At 30.5% G+C, this 17,119-nt stretch overlaps 2 protein-coding genes across 2 annotated transcripts; both read left to right on the top strand.

Annotated features, from left to right (window-relative positions):
• Positions 1-7: 7 nt before the first annotated feature.
• Positions 8-2,394, top strand: LOC148195025 (uncharacterized). Its single transcript, XM_088094189.1, has 8 exons — positions 8-97; positions 208-262; positions 381-462; positions 612-692; positions 1,042-1,146; positions 1,236-1,285; positions 1,375-1,495; positions 1,922-2,394. The coding sequence occupies exons 3-8, from the start codon at positions 454-456 to the stop codon at positions 2,009-2,011; spliced, it is 456 nt and encodes a 151-aa protein (XP_087950315.1). The 5' UTR covers positions 8-97; positions 208-262; positions 381-453; the 3' UTR covers positions 2,012-2,394.
• Positions 2,395-11,231: 8,837 nt separating this feature from the next.
• Positions 11,232-16,755, top strand: LOC148195024 (homeobox protein HD1-like). The gene is made up of 5 exons (XM_088094520.1): positions 11,232-11,820; positions 11,910-12,030; positions 15,567-15,757; positions 15,864-15,995; positions 16,254-16,755. The coding sequence occupies exons 1-5, from the start codon at positions 11,548-11,550 to the stop codon at positions 16,392-16,394; spliced, it is 858 nt and encodes a 285-aa protein (XP_087950646.1). The 5' UTR covers positions 11,232-11,547; the 3' UTR covers positions 16,395-16,755.
• The last annotated feature ends 364 nt before the right edge of the window (positions 16,756-17,119 follow it).

Below are 17,119 nucleotides of genomic sequence, written 5' to 3'. Positions count from 1 at the left end.
CTTTATGAAGGTGAGGTCGTACTTGCAGAACAGGCTGACAAAAGCACCTTAGCTTCTCCTGATCTTAGAGCTAAGGATGAACTAACTCCAGAGCAAGGTAAGTAGTGCTATATATCAAATAAGTGGATTGCTCCTCATTAGAGTATTATTTTTGTAGATAACTATATGTTTTTATCTCATGGGAGAGGTGTCCTTTAATTGTCATAGGTGAATTGATCAAAAGTTTCTTGAGGAATAATGCCAGCCAGTTGACATTTTATGGGTATGTGATGTTGTCTTGTTGGTCTAATTATCTTGTTCTATCTTTGTCTTCCATAACGTCGTAATTGTCTGAGACAAATTTTCTTTTTACATTTTATACATGATTAATTCTTTTGCAGTCTTTTCTGTTTACAAGATGGGCTTAAAGAGCGTGAGCTCTGTGTTTTCTTCCGTAACAATCATTTCAGCACTATGTTCAAGGTCAGTAAAAGTCTTGGAATATTATTTCTTTGGACATTTAGATTACTGATATCAAGTGCAGTCAGTAGCACTTTTTTGTCATTGAGAAAAAAATGTTGGCCGTGTCTTGCAGAGTCTTCATACTAAAGTTATTTTCTCTTTATCCACAGTATGAGGGTGAACTCTATCTTCTAGCCACTGATCAAGGTTACATTAATCAGCCAGATCTGGTCTGGGAAAAACTGAATGAGGTAAAAAGTATTGTTATATGATCTTTTGTGTTGGTATCATTTTAAAAATTTCCGTCTATGTTGCCACTGGTAGATGTAGATATTCTCAGCTAAACATCCTGAAAACTGAGTTTATATGCTTTGTGATTTGAACTCCTTCAATACTTAGGGACAAGTTGTGCTGGCAGTTTTTTTTAAACTTGTAGTAAATTCTGTGTGCACGAATCTTTATTAGAATGTTGTGCTGTATAGTTTCTTTTTTTATTATACTATCTGCATGTTCTTCCCGTTCCATCTTATTCCATTGTGTATTTCCTTACTGTCGTTGAGCAATATTGAATTGCAGAAAGTTTATGTACTTATGTTTCAGGTCAACGGTGATTCATTGTTTATGACCAGTAATTTCAAGGAATTCAAGGTAGAAAATCATGAAAATAGCACATGGGATGAAAGCAATGCCCTGACCAGCACTGCTGTATGTATATATATATTCTTTTAAAAGGGGAATATATTAATCTTTGCAAATCAATTTTTCTTAGATATTTGGACATCTTCTCGTTTCAGGATTATCTTGCCAGCATCGATAGTGCAACACAGGCAGGCTTAGATATCAAGTAATTTTCATAATTTTCTGTTGGCCATGAAAACTTGTAAATTATTCCTTTTCAAAATTATAGTCTTAACTAGTGTGCAATTGTTACAGTTCTGATCTGCAATTAGCAATAGCCTTGCAACAGCAGGAATTTGAGCAGCAGCCATCACGCCAGAATAATTTACAACAATCATCCAATAGTGGTAACTCTAGATTGGTCACAGGACCCCAGGTACATATGCCTTTACTACAACTGATTTAAAGTGTTTTTGGCAAATGATATTGTTGTCTGCACTCTTTATATATAGTATGTATGTCACGTACACTGTTGCCAGTTGCCTTGTCTCGTTGAGTGCCATTGGATGGGATCTTTTCAATTTGTTGGGAGGGGGATCTTTATTTTATCAATTAGCAAATCCAGATAGTTTTTTTTATAGAATTTAGTTTTACTACTTTTATTCTGTCATCTACTCAGTCTGTGTCATATACTATAAGATTGTTGATTACTGTAATAACTACTATAATTTGTTGAAAATCTAAATTTCTTTACATTGAAATGCATGATTCTTGTAAGGAAAAGATTTGGTGTTTGACTGCACTAGTAACGCCTGCATAGATGATTGTTGAATTTTTTTCAAGAATTTACCTGTAATTGCAGGTTGCAAGAAACACTGGAAGACAGGCTTCGTCTGCATCTACATCTCCCAGGCCTGATGGAAAATCCAAAGAAAAATGTATAGTGATGTGAAATTCAGGGAGTTTGTGTAGAAGCATGCACTTCAAAATGTGTCACCCTGATAATGTATCTCCATAACAGCAATCTTATTGAGCTTGTATGAGATAATAGGTTGAGTTACTTATGTAAATATTGGAAGTATATATAGTGTATAACAGTGCTAGGTCCTTTTTAACTGTGACCACAACGCTCAATCCCTTCCCACCGCCGCCACTTGATATTGTCTGGACTAACCATCTCAACCATTTTATGCTGATTGATTGTGCACCACTCTAAAGTAGGGAGTTAAAGGCCAGTGAGAGACAATTCAGGATTGATATTTTGATGTAATATTGCCAGATAGAAACTTGATTGAGTGAGAATCAAATTGCATGATATTATTTTTTCTACCAAAATTATTCATTTTTATTATTTTAGGTGACATTTTTCTTTTGTTCGTCCTTTTAATGACAACTATTGAAATCGTCTAGTAATTCAACTTTTAAACAACTCCTGGCAAGATTTTTTTTAAAACGGCTAGCCGTTGTTTTCACGTTCAATAAAGCTGGTATTGAGTATAGCTCGTTTTTTGATAAATTTTATAAATTTTTTTATAATGTCAGCATCAGGTTATGTTCAAGTTCCCCATCAGATTTGATGGCTCATTTTAGGAAGTGTTAGTTGTCTGCCTTGTGTTTGTTTTGGATATGAAGAGAAAATGGGATGATAAAAAAAAAAGTAAAAATGAAAGTTATTTTTTCTCAAAAAAAAAAAGAATAAAAAACATGATATAAATGTCATTTATTTCTTTTACTGTTTTGCCCATAAGATATATTTTTGGATCCGGATATTTTAACAATTTTTTTTAATATTTTTTGACAATGAATTATGTGTTATTGTTTTATTAGTCCGTATATTTGAAGCATATTTGAAGTGAACCAATCACAAGTTACTATATAAGCTGTTGTAAAAAAGTTGTCAAAAAAGTTGTTAGAATATTTTCCTATATTTTTTTATAGATCCCAATATTTTAACAATTTTTTAACAATTTTTTGACAATGGATCACATGTCACTATTTTATTGGTTTGTATATTTGAAACGGATCAATTACAAGCTACAACACATAAGTGGTTGTCAAAAAAATTGTTAAAAGAACATTTTATTTTTTATAATTTCCTTATGTTTGACTTCTATTCCAAACAATGGAGAATATTTTAGTAAACCTTCTTTTCCCTCTGTTTTCTTTCATCCTTTTTTCTCTCTCATTTTTTAAAAATTGTAATAGGTGGGTTGGTCCCATGAATTTCAACATATTTCAACAACAATCCTAAGAAATTTGTGTGTTTGTGGAGTTGTATCTATATTAAACCTACTTGTCCCCTAATTTAATAGAAACAAAATGACTTAACAATAGAAATAATAAATATAATAAAGAATTGTAAAAAAAGAATAATGGGAATGAGTGAAAATAGTGTTTTGTTATTTGATTGTGGTCAGGTGAAACGAAAGCGATGGATGGAAGATGCCTTACTAGAATGAGGGGTTTGGTTTTCAGTTTGATTTTTGTTGTGTATTGTGAATTGTGCTGTGTACATAATTTGTCGTGTTTAATTGAGGTGAGATTTAAAAGGGGACCACATTAACATATCGTGTTATTAACGAGGAAATTAATAATGATAGAACACGACAGTACTACAGCTGTGATGCTGATGCAATCTCCAGCTGTTACCTTTCTTCATTCACCACCATTTTTTTTTTTAATTTCTTGGGGACTACGTTCTCAACTCTCATCTCGTCAATTACCCTCTTTTCTTCCTTCATGCGACTATTCTCACTTTCTCTCTTAAACTTTTTTTTTCTCTAAATATTTCTTCATAAACATTTCTAAAAAGAATAGAAAAGTACTTTTACTATTATGATTAACTTACCGAGTTTTCATAAAGATCAAAGGCAACTGTTTATTATATGAATAGTCCCCAAAAAGGGTGAACAACTTAATCACTCCACCACTATCTTTTAAACCATTAATATTGACATTTACAGATGTCTATAAATCTCTTTTTGGACGTATATATAAATATTCTTCTACCAGTGATGATATACTACATTTTTTTATAATTAAATTTGTGCAAAATATTAAACGATTATGTTGTATATGATTTTAATGAACTTGTATTGAGATATTATTGACATGGCATTGTTAAGATGTTTATTTTATGATTAATTAGAAGATATGTTTTTTTTTATGGATAATATTTTATGAATATGATTATAAAATATTTGTAGGTGTGATATTTTGGTTTCTGCTTTGTTGAGTGTATAAGTGAATGGTCATAAACAAAAGAGACCATGATTTTTTGTTTTAAATCTTATATTGTTATGAAAATTATGAGTTAAAATTTATTATAACAAAATTTGTTATTTATTCAATCTATTAATTGACAAATCATTTCTAATCTTTAATTTCACATACAAAATATATATACTTTAATACGAGATGTTGAAAATCCTACGTCAACTATAAATAGACTAATTCACAATATTAAAATGAATATAAACATTCTAAAAATCACTTTTATTTAATTAAATTAAATTTAAAATTCCTTTTTAACAAGTTAAATATCAAATAGAAAAAACAAAAAGTAAATTATTAATATAATACAAAAAGATTTCTCAACAAATATTACAAAATTTATTTTGTACTGTTATACTTTATATTTATGTTATTTAGAAATGTACAAGTCTAGGAAGTAGCACCATTTATGCATATAGGACAATTTATCCAATTTATTCTCACGTGATGTTCAACTCAAAATTTACAGTGTTTTTTTTTCTAATAAATACACTGGTATCGTATGCCATAAGACATTCCTTACAGTTTTATTAAATAATCATATACTCCATATATAGATGAGAAGAACTATTTTTAAACTAATTATTCATAATATTGTTTCCATATATATTTCAACCTTATTATAAAAAAGATAACATGATTGATAGACTCCAATTTTCTTAAAGCAAAATGGACATCTAAAATCAAATTTATCTGTAACAAGCATTTTTGTGACCACTGTGGTTATATTGTATAATTTTATATTATAGTACATTTCTATATCTATGCATTTCCTTTCTTCATTTTTACAATAAAGACACATTCTACTATTTTCTTTTTCTTTTTCAATAAGCAAGCTGGAAAAAAAGAAAATGTCATCTAATGAATTCACATTAATATGTTAAATTATATTAATAATTTACATTGGTTCATGTAATTTAAAGTATAACTTTGATGTAAGGATTCTAATGTGATGATTATTAGAATATAAGGTATTAAAGTTATTGGGATTATTTTAGAATTATTAAAATTAATCCCTCTCTTCTCACTCTAAAAGGGCATTTTGGTATTTTATTAAAGTTAATTAAAATATCATAAAAGAGGAAAAAGTTTTAGTTCTGTTGACACATTAAGTTTCTGAAGAGATATAGAGAACGTAACGTTCTCAGGAAAGAAGAGAAACTGACAGAGAAAACCATCCTACAACTTCTATATCATCCAGAAGGCATTAAAGAGGAGTAAGAGGAGAGAGAACATTTGACAGGAAGAGACAGGAAGAAGTGCACAATGAATCCAGGTTAGTTCTCTTTTACTGTGTATTATGGAAATTGTGAGTATCATGAAAATTCAAGATCCTGTGTGTGTTGTTTTCATTTAATTGAAAATTAAAGATTTGCTTACATAATATGGGTAAAATTTTAAATAAAATAGTTATAACGTTTATATATAAAAATTATACATTTTACTATGATATTTTTTTGATTAGTTTAATAAAGAGAGGCATGTAAGGGCCTTGTGTAGCTTCTAGAATTAAAAGTGATATGGCTAATGTTGTAAGCACTTGACAGTTACTTTATCTAATTGCAGTGAAATAGTATTTCTTTTATCGGTGACACAATACAGAGAAACGTAAAATGTGAGATATATTGTCAGCTTTAAACGTTCCATTAGGAAGTACTTCTTCATAGACAAAATGACTTAAGAAGTATTTAGCTGCACAACTTTCTCCAAAAACGCTTTTTTTTTATTATGTCTCTACAATCGTATATATATTTTCGTACCCACTCGATATTTTATCAATTTTTTCACAATAATTATTTATCATTATTTTATTAGTTTGTATATTTAAAACACAACCATCACAAATTATTACCTATATTATAAAAAGTTGTAAGAAAATTATTAAAAGAACATTTTTCTTTTCACAATGTTAATACCAAGTAGGATTGACCGACCGAGCGTGTTTAGACGATACCGAGTATGCGGGAACGACAGTTCAATCTATCCGGTGGGGCCTCTCCAGCCGTTTGCTGGAGACCGCGTTTGAATGTTCATGAATGCGTAATTAATGAGATAACGGTCATTGTTGAGTAGTTAAAGTGAGCTCATTAAGAGGTAAATTAATGGATAATATTCTCTGAAACCATATAAATAACAATCGATTGAAGGTAAACTCTCTGTTTTTTTACTAAATTTCGATAGATTTGTAAGGACAAATTCTGACTTAAGCGTCGGAGTATTTTCAAGTCACCCCATATTTGAGATTGAGAGAGTAAGAGTCAGGAAGGAAGAAGAAAGTGAGAAAAACCGATCGAAAGAGGAAAAACATTTCCGAGCAATTCCAGCATGAGTTGCCCTCGGTCCCTTTCAGCATAAACAAACCATTATTTATTTTTCTACTTCTGTCTCCTTCACTTTTTTCAATATTTTCCAATCCTCTTTAGCCACAAACCAAACACACGGTTGGGTCTGTGAAGAGAGAAACAGCGTGCAATGATCACGAATTATTATTGTTTATTTGTCAATAAAAATTAATTTAATCGTTAAACATCATTTTCAAATTTTAAATGAATTTGGATAGGAATGACATTATGGATACCCTTTTAGCAATACTTTGTAAGCCTTTTATGAACTGCCAAACTTGTTTTTTTCTTATGTCAGGGTGTAAGGATTGAAAAAAAAAACGAGAAAAAAGAGATAGGATTAAATAGCGTGAGAATTGTGATTGTTAGTTTAAAAATACATCACAAATTACAGTGACAATTATTACTATTTTCACTTATATTAAATATGTCTTATTTTAAATTAACATTAGTCATTTGACTAAAGGTGATTCATGCATCAATTTATTCAAATTTAATTCATAAACATTATGTAATATTAATGAAGCTATTATGTATCCTTTACTTAATTAGCTAAGACATTTACACTCTAAAGGGTCACGTATTATAAATAAATGTAAATAGGTCACCCAAAATAATATATAACATATAAATATTATCATCATTACAGGTATAATCATACATATATATATATATATATATATATATATATATATATATATATATATTATACTATGTAATAATATGATTAAATTATTTATATTACTTTTAATTTTAATGTATATTCATAGAAAATTAAATATTTTTATATTAATATAAAATTTAGGATTAAATTTGTTTTTAGTAGTTGAAATTTGATACAAAATTAAAATTCGTTATTATTCAAAACTTTAATACATTTTTGTTTCTAAACTTTAAAAATTAATAGACACAATTATTTTAACTTAATTATATTAAACTTTTATTACATGTCAAACATATTTTATATTAACATTTGAATAGTTTATATTATTTGATATATTTTTGTTTGAATATTAATTGAAAAACACGTTTGATATATAAAATATTTAGTGTAATAGAGATAAAAAGAATATATCTATTTATTTCTTAAGTTGAGGGATAAAGTATATCAAAATTTTGGATAAAAATAAATTTTAATAAATAATATATATTTAATATAGAGTTTGTATAATTTATGTGAGTGGCAACTTTATCAGATGGTCAGTTTTGATAGAAACATGTATTTTCTTCATCCGACATTTAAGTCTTAGTAATACTAATTTTAAGAATAAGTATCATTCTTTTATCCTTGCAATTGATCCTTGTGTTCCACTTTTTTACCACAGGTTTGTATGGTCTTAATTTATAGGGAGTAAAATTACACGACACGTCTTAGAATTTAGTTGAAACAAAAGATCCGATGTATTTATTGTTACATATAAATAGAAGATATATAATAAAAAGGGGAAAACATTCACGTGGCTCTTATCACCCTCTTTTTCTTCTCTATTCATTCTCAACCACACACTCATCCACTAGACTGCACCAACTTTCGACCTAATCGCATCTTTTATAATTATTTCTATTATTTATTATTATTTTTATTCTATCAATTGTCTTTTCTTTATTTTTTCAATGTTTTTGTACAAATTCATCTTTTTATGTTCCTACGTTCGTGAATATAATTTTAAAAAACTGCGTACTTGTGTCATTCATATTAGGACAGCTTCCTTTCCATGTTCGATCACTTCGCATGTCTGTGCTTCAAAGCTTATTTTTATCGCTACCTTCCTCTTTTCAAATATCCACGCTGTACTCTTCTATTTTCTCAAAACATTCATTTATGTTAAAATAAACTAAAGATAAATAATCAAATATAGCAATACTATATAAAATACAACATACATTTAAATTTTATAATCATTGGATTAAAAGAAATACGATTTAATTAACGAATAGAGAATGGCATGATATTAAAAACATCAAAAAAGTTTAATCCCTAGACCTTTTTTTTTTCTTTTATATAAATAAAAACCATATTTATACTTATTTGTTTGAAGGTAAAATTTATTTTGTTGAAACTTTTACATCAATTGTCAGGGTTTTTGTTGATACAGTATTCAATTCCTTTATTTATAATTCAATTTTACTTTAATCGATAAAAATTAATTATAATGAGAGAAAAAAATAAAACGTGTAATTAGTTACTGATATTTAATGTAAGTGATTTAGCCGAGACATACTAAAAGAAAATTGTTCATAAAAATGATAATTTTTAATAATTAATTATAAAAATGTCTAAAGGGCATACTATCTTCTTTTAACGAAACAAGGTGAAATTAGAATTATGTTTTTTATTTTATTCCTGTGGCGAAAAGAAAGAGGTTACATAAATGGAGAAATTGGTAGATACGAGATTGTGGCTCGAAAGGGTTTTGATTCTAATGTTATGGATAAAATGCTTCCTTCTTTTGCACGCAACACGTACTCTTCAAACAAAAGTAATCAGAGACAAAGTAAAAAGAATATTCATTTCAGATTTTTATATGATTTTTTCTTTGCATTTGCTTTATGCATTTTATCCCTTTTCTTTTTCATGATTCAACCACCAGTTTTCTAAAGTAGACAAAAAAAAAAAACCACAAATTTCTGTCTGTGAAGACTTCCGTGACTCGTTTTGCTCTCTTGTGAAAATCAGAAAATAAAATTTAGATAATTAATGAAAAAAATATTTATGATTATGATGTGAAAATGTTTACAGTGAAAGTTGGTGGTGCGTTTAAAGAAAGAGGTTGCTTACAGAACATAAACACTGTCCTTTTCTTTGATTTCAGCCTCCTAAATACTGCAATATATCTATACAAGTAAAGAAGATGGAAGATCACCAATTCTCAGAACCAAACATTGACACCTCAACCTTCGACCCACTTTATCAACAACTAACAAAATTAAACTTAAATGAAGGTTGGTCACATCTTTTTTTTTTTTCTTTTCTGCAGTGGAGCTTCACTTTTTTTTTAATATACATCTTTTGCTGTTGCCTATGTATTCAATATCGTCGGTTAATTAATTTAAAACATCATATTATTATAACTAATTGTTTCCTTTTCTATTTGGTACAACTAACTATGGTTGAATTTTGCCCTCCCCACTAATTACTTTAATTAATAATAATATCTTATTTTTAATACGCGTAACTAGTTGTCGAATAAAATTACTCTTCAATTATGAAATAAATATGAAGTATAAGTTAAACAAACTGATAACTGCGCTGTCGGTGATTTGTTTCGTATAATTAAAATGTTGATACAGCGAACAAAAAAAAATGAAAAGTTGATCGTGCCGTTAAATTTCAGAATACGCATTAAATCTGACCTAAATTTATTTATGTAAAAACAAGATCATAATTTTATTTCTACAACTAACATTATTGGTGTGTGACAACAATAGAATAACTGTAAGGCTTCACCCATACACAACACAGAAGCAGTTACGGTTACCCACATTGCTTAAAGCGGATCGTTTTTTTTAAGACGTCTGATTTAATTAATGGAAATAATATAAAGTAATGTTTGGCAGTTTGATGATTTTGATGAGGCCGAAAAACTGCGACGCACATGTTCATAATTCAGGAACAGTTAATTCTGTGTTCTGTTTGGAAGCCTAAAAATGTAGTATGAAGTTTTTTTGTGATCGCAATAGACGAAACATGTTGGTCTTGTTGTTGAGGGAAAATTACTCTGTACGAAGGAGAACCGTTTATAAGGGGACAGAAGGAAAAATATATGTTTATTAATGTTTTACAAATTATGTTAACTTTGACATCTAACATTGAAGAAGCAAGCATGTGGATTGGTATGAAGCTCATACGACGCTCCTTGCCACGTTTGTTATCAAAGTGTCCTACAAGTTTCGTACATGCATGAGGCAATACTTCCACAGGGCTTACTTCATTCTCTTTATACCCTTTTTTTTTTTTAAATAATTGTGATAAATTTTCTTGTATTGAAATTTTGGTACAATAATTGTGATACACGAAGGGCGTATGACGTAAATTTAATGATTAAATGCATTTGAAGAAGGATTGGAAAGAAGATGTGAATGTAAGTGAAAAGCATGATGAAAATGAAAAGTGTTTGACATGTTTAAACAAAGTTTTAGCAGAGTCCTTGAAGTACCTAATTGTTTTGTCTGTTTGTTATCTCTTTTACTTTTAAAGGCACAGATTTTTTTCTTTGGTGGTGATAGGTGTGATAAACCCAAACCATCGTCGCCAATCAAATCAAAGTACCTTAGCCTAAAAATCCATTAATGTTCCAGATAAAAAATAAAAAAAAAATAAAATAAATAAAAGAAGAGGAAAAAGAAACGAAGGTGTCAGGTGACAGAAGCAGCTTTATCTTCTTTTTCTGACCTCGCTTCCATCCCCTTTCATAGTAATGATTCCGCAGCTTACTCTTTTCTCTGTCTCTCTTCCTCTTTCTATTCTCTCTCTCTTAAATAAAGAAAACAAAACTTCAATCTCTCTCACACAAACACACAGCACAAGCACAGCGCAGAAATCAACCGTGTTTAATGCCTTTGCTTCACCCTCTTTCTCTGTGTATGTAAAATCTTTGTTTTTATCAGAGGTCCTGCAGAAAGTTGTGTCTCAGATCCCTATATACACCGAAAACGATACAACTCTGTGCACTCTGTACTCTGCTTCTTTCTCTCTCTATCTCTGAAAATCATCATTTACAATTTTACACACAACCTATTACCGAATAGGGTGGTCCTCAACCTCGCTCTTTTTTCTTTTTTTTCCCTCTGCCTTCTGCCTGCCCTATATTATTCTGCTCTGCCTTTATCAATCCATCCATCGCGCTTCTCTTTCTCTCTAAAAATTGAGAAAATGCAAGAACCGAGACTGGGAATGATGGGCGGGTTAAGCGGCGAGGTCTCCGGCGATCACCACCGTCAACTGAAGGCGGAGATAGCCACACATCCGCTGTACGAGCAGCTCCTGGCTGCACACGTCGCATGCCTCCGTGTGGCCACTCCCATCGACCAACTTCCTCTCATCGATGCTCAGCTATCTCACTCTCACCATCTTCTACGATCTTATGTCTCTCACCATACCCACTCTCTCTCCCCCAATGACCGCCAAGAACTCGACAACTTCCTGGTAAATAAACCGAACAAACAATATTGTTATTTTCTTTCTCACATACACACAATTTCATGGATCCCTCTTGTTTGCTGTTACCACCGCAGGCACAGTATTTGATAGTTTTGTGTACTTTCAAAGAACAACTTCAGCAACATGTCAGAGTCCACGCCGTTGAGGCTGTCATGGCCTGCCGCGATATCGAAAATACCTTGCAAGCTCTCACAGGTATTTATTTACCAGTAAACTCTATTTTTTTTATCTCCTCTTACTCCATTTTTTTATCTACCATTTCTTATAGAAGAAAATCATCATCCATATTGATAAAAAAACGACGTATGATGTTGCCATTTTTTGTGAGGAGTTAATTAATGTTAATTTTCTGAGCGTGTGAAAGCATTTTTTGTTTCTTGTGATTTACGCGATTTAGCAGAAAGGAAAGAAGGTACATAATAATGGTATACATATTTTTTTCTTTTGTAAAAGTTTCTGTTGTCGAGTTAATTAGACTAAGGAATGGGGTGGTAGGGTCTAGAAATGTTATCTGGTGGAGTGTACACAAATGGCAATGAGAAGAGTTAGTTAGTTTGGTGAGGAATGGTAGACCCTCTTCTCCCACTATGTCACTGCCAACAACCTATAATGCCGTGACCCAATTATTTTCTCCCAGAAAGGATCTCCTATATATATATATTTATCCTATAATGCAACTTTCAGTAAGATTTCTTACACCATCTTGTTTTACTATTTTACTTGTATATTTATATTTGTAAGTATTTGATTAAATCAAGTATGGAAGTGGGGGATGGGAAATGAGACAAATTAATTAGCTTGTTTTAAACATTGGAATGATTTTAAACATCTCCTGACAAAGTATTTAATTGTAGGAGATGACAATGATTTTAAACAGTAGAAATTAGAGATTTTGGAGCCTTCCTAGTTTGTTTTCCCTGCCATATAAAGATCCCACATGAGTTTCTTGTCAATCTGCATCATGTTTCAGTACTGATAGTTCACACATAATATATTTGCTGAGATGAAAGAAAATAGAATAGATAGGATAGGAAGGGTAAAGAGAGAAGAATTCACAAGTTGATGTACTAGAGAAAAACATATATAGGACTAAAAACATTAAGTTGATTATCATCAAAAATATGTCGCCATCTTATGTATAAGGGTTTGAGATAGTGGAGAAAGGATATTGAGAGAATAAAAAAGATGAAGAGTGTTAAATTATATAAAAATAATAGACAAAATAAAAGGAAGGAAAACATTTAAAGAAACGAGTGAGAAAAATATCAAAACTCTTTCTTAAAAGGATCCTATGTTATTGAACATGCTTCCATGGAACTGCATGCTGCGTTCTAATAACCAGGCTGGCCTGTGTCTATAACGCATAAGCAAACGCACCCGAAGCTGAAAATTACATTCGAAGCCTTATATCACAACATTTACTCTTACAAATAATTCAATACGAGTTTAGTCAATCAATCATAGATCGATAGAAAATTTAAAATACTTAATATTAATTAAAAATCGGAGTTTATGAATTGTAGTTATACGACACTATAAAATATCTTCAATTACAGTATATTATTTATTCAGTATAAAAGCTTCTTTATTTATATTTTTCGTACTATAAATGTGTGTTAATCTGAAGGTTGATGAAGGATTAACCAAAGGGTCGATCTTTATTTAATATTTGATATTTGAATGTGTCTTTCTGTTTTTCCGGCCTTGTTATTACAATCCACCATTCAGTTAGTTGCATTAACAGTGGGAACTATTTAGGGTCTGGTTATTATAATTAAACACTAAGTTCTTATGGTTAAAATTAATTTTTACGTATTAACTTATGAATTAGTTAAATAAGAAACGTTACTTTTTTTATTAATTTATAAACAGTATTTTAAAAAAAATCGTGTTACTTGTGTTAGCTTTGGAACAATATATGTAGAGCTAACGTAAATAATTAACCAATTGAACATTTCATATAATACATGCTTTAGAAGACTGCTAAAATAAAGAATTGAAATTTTTGTAGAAAAATATTAGCAATATATTTAACAGTAGTTTTTAATAACATTTTCGTTATATTAATTTTTTTAACTTGTATTCTTAGAACACTCCATTTGACACTCTTTTATTGATTATCCTTGAGACAATTTAAATTGTTTTATTAAATTTATTGTTACTAATATACCAAATACCATGATTTTAAAAAGCCTCTTTTAGTAGTGATTGTTGAATAGTTGTTTTGCTCTTGTAATTTTTACATGTTAGGAATTGAATTTTACTCCAATTATATTACATTAAGTCTTTATTTTTTTATGATTTTGTTTCTTTGGAAATATTTCAGTGGTTATGTATGAATTAATTGTACCAGGGTGTATCAGTGGTTGGTTTAGTTGAGTTGGAAAAACTACACAATAATCACTTGAATTCAATAGAGCGCATTAAGTATTGCCAAGAGTAGGAGTGGGCAAAATTAGTTGGATTGAATTGAAATTTTCAGATCCAGCAAATTAGAAAAGTTAAGGGTCTATAATAAAAAAATTGTCAGTTTAGTTTTGAACATTGAACTGCTACATTTGCTGAACTGATTTATTTCATGACAGTTCAAAAATGAAAAAAATAACAACATGAAAGTGTTGTTGTATTTAGCTATACAACATCAAAACACAAAATATATAGATAAATTAGATTTCGTAAACCTGATAAGAGCTTACCTTATTTGGAATTAGTAGTAACAAATTAGTAGCTCTGCAATATTTTGAATATTTTATTTAAAACATGTTATTAGAAGCAATGAATTGGTTCGAACATAATTCAATTCAATTAGTGTAAAGATTAAGAATAAGTGTCGATTTGAAACTAAAAATAGTAGTCTATAACGGACTGAAAAAAACTCAACTAAAAATTATTTTTTCAGTGTAATTCAAGTATTACACCTGTTAAAAGCTTTGCATAAGTGGTAGATACATGAAGGATTTCTTTCAATATTAGAAAACTATATGGAGAAATTTTCTGGTTTAAGGAGATATGGTAGTAGTAGATATGAGGAATTTTTATGGTTATTTTGATATCCAACTAACGTGCAGCTGATAATTATGAATGATATAACTGCACATATGGCGTATTAAGTGGGATAAAGAAGAGATATTCAACTGTCCCTTTAGGATATCTTCAAAGTATTACTCACTTTAGGATAAAATAATTAACTTGAATTCGCCTGGTCAATGTCATCCCTGAATTATGATTAAAAATAGATGATTAGTCCATTATTGATGTTATCGGCAACTAACTTTATTGCATGCTTTTATGTATGATTAAGATGTGTCGAACATTTTGGCACTATTCAGACCCGTCATTGTTCCACTGACAAACCAAAGGGGCCCTTCTATCTTCACTTCTCTCCCTCATCTGCACTTTCAATTTCAAATCACCAAGTTGCCACCCAAAATTTATGCCATGCATCTTCTGCTCTAGCACATTAAATCCAGCCAAAACAAATTTCCTTTGTAAGACTAATTACTTCTTAAGTGTAATTTCTATGTAGAAGAAGATGATCCCAAGATGTCAGAGAAAAATATTTGGAGTATTGAACAAGAGTTTTATCAACCATATACTATGCTTTGACTACCCTCTTTTCCATGTATTTAGCCATTACGTTGTGTGATGTGTGAAAATATATTTCTGAAGTTGTTTTTGTCGTTACATTCTCAAAATTAAGTCATATGGAATGCTGTTTAATCATATTTCAGGAGTGAGTCTGGGAGAAGGAACTGGGGCAACAATGTCAGATGATGAAGATGAGTTACAGATGGATTTTTCTTTGGATCAATCCAGCGCTGAAGGGCATGACATGATGGGATTTGGTCCCTTACTTCCTACAGAATCTGAAAGGTCACTGATGGAGAGAGTTCGTCAGGAACTAAAGATTGAGCTGAAGCAGGTCATTCTTGTACTCAATATATATACATGCTACCTGTTCTTGCACTTTACATGTGGTTTCATATTTTCAGTAAGTTTGAATCACCAACCAGTTTTACTTTCTGCAGGGTTTCAAGTCAAGAATTGAAGATGTCAGGGAGGAAATATTAAGGAAACGTAGAGCTGGGAAATTACCAGGTGACACAACTTCTGTGTTAAAGAATTGGTGGCAGCAACATGCAAAGTGGCCTTATCCTACTGTAAGTGAACACCTTCTCATCATGTTCCTTTCATCTTGCGTGTAATCAATATTTTCATAATTTTGTGTTTCCTTGAAATCAATTCTAGTATCAACTTATGCATGCGTCCACAACGTTGTTTCTTTGCTAAGAAAGAGTTCATATGTCATACCCCAACATTGCTAAGATTCTGCTATTTGTGACATCTATGATGTATCATTGGCATGTTATCAATGATACATTAATGACCTCTGACTGATTGATTTTGCTTTGTTTCAGGAAGATGACAAGGCAAAACTTGTGGAGGAGACAGGGTTGCAGCTGAAGCAAATTAATAATTGGTTCATCAATCAAAGGAAACGCAACTGGCACAGCAATTCTCAATCGGTTACCTCTTTGAAGTCGAAACGCAAGAGGTAGACATATTTTGTCTCAACTATGTGGCACAGCTAGCAACACAACTTATATAAGGACTTACTATATATAATATATGCTTATTTCTGATAGAGTCTAGTCTCCCTAAGGATTCCGATCAGATGCACAAGATAGTAGATGGGTTACTGTAATGTAAGATAGCTGGAAAAAAAAAGGCTGCAAGTAAATTTGTGGAATTTAACGTATGAAAACTTCTGTTTTAGGTGTGGTTATGCCTCTCTTTTAACGATCTTTGTAAATTGTTTGCTACTTTTCTGACCGACGACAGAGTTATTACTGTCACTACACACATCATTGGAAGATTTTCGCGGTTCTTTACAAATTATATATGTTCTTTGATCCTACATATTTGATCTCTTATACCACTCTTATTTTATCAAAAAGAGGAATAAGATTAATTGCTTTCTTCACATTACAGTGTTGATATTTATTCTTACAATAATTGTCATCTATGGTAGAAATCAGTGAAAAAAAGCATGTTATTGAGAAACGAAGTTACAGTAAAGAGTTTAATAGTTGGTTCACATCAGCTAAGCACAAGCTATAGTTTGTACACACTTTAGTTAATAATTCGTGAATAAAAAAAAACTATAATTATTTGTTTATAAAATGTCATGTATTTGAACTCGTCAAATTGGACAAAGAACGCTATTGGTTTTAACTTTCAACCTTGAAAACGAAGTATGTAAGTTGACGTTGATTTAGTTGCC

Source organism: Vigna umbellata, chromosome 7 (genome assembly GCF_029865625.1).
Source record: "Vigna umbellata cultivar VRB3 chromosome 7, Vumbellata_1.0, whole genome shotgun sequence".
Lineage (NCBI taxonomy): Eukaryota > Viridiplantae > Streptophyta > Magnoliopsida > Fabales > Fabaceae > Vigna > Vigna umbellata.
Note: the sequence above shows the minus strand (reverse complement) of the source record. Positions and strands in the feature narration are given on the sequence as shown.

Coding starts and splice junctions, on each gene's coding strand:
- LOC148195025 (XM_088094189.1), top strand. Junction 693..1,041: donor TCTGGGAAAAACTGAATGAG/GTAAAAAGTATT, acceptor CTTATGTTTCAG/GTCAACGGTGATTCATTGTT. Junction 1,496..1,921: donor GATTGGTCACAGGACCCCAG/GTACATATGCCT, acceptor CTGTAATTGCAG/GTTGCAAGAAACACTGGAAG.
- LOC148195024 (XM_088094520.1), top strand. CDS start 11,548: ATGCAAGAACCGAGACTGGGAATGATGGGCGGGTTAAGCGGCGAGGTC. Junction 11,821..11,909: donor AAGAACTCGACAACTTCCTG/GTAAATAAACCG, acceptor TTACCACCGCAG/GCACAGTATTTGATAGTTTT. Junction 15,758..15,863: donor TAAAGATTGAGCTGAAGCAG/GTCATTCTTGTA, acceptor TACTTTCTGCAG/GGTTTCAAGTCAAGAATTGA.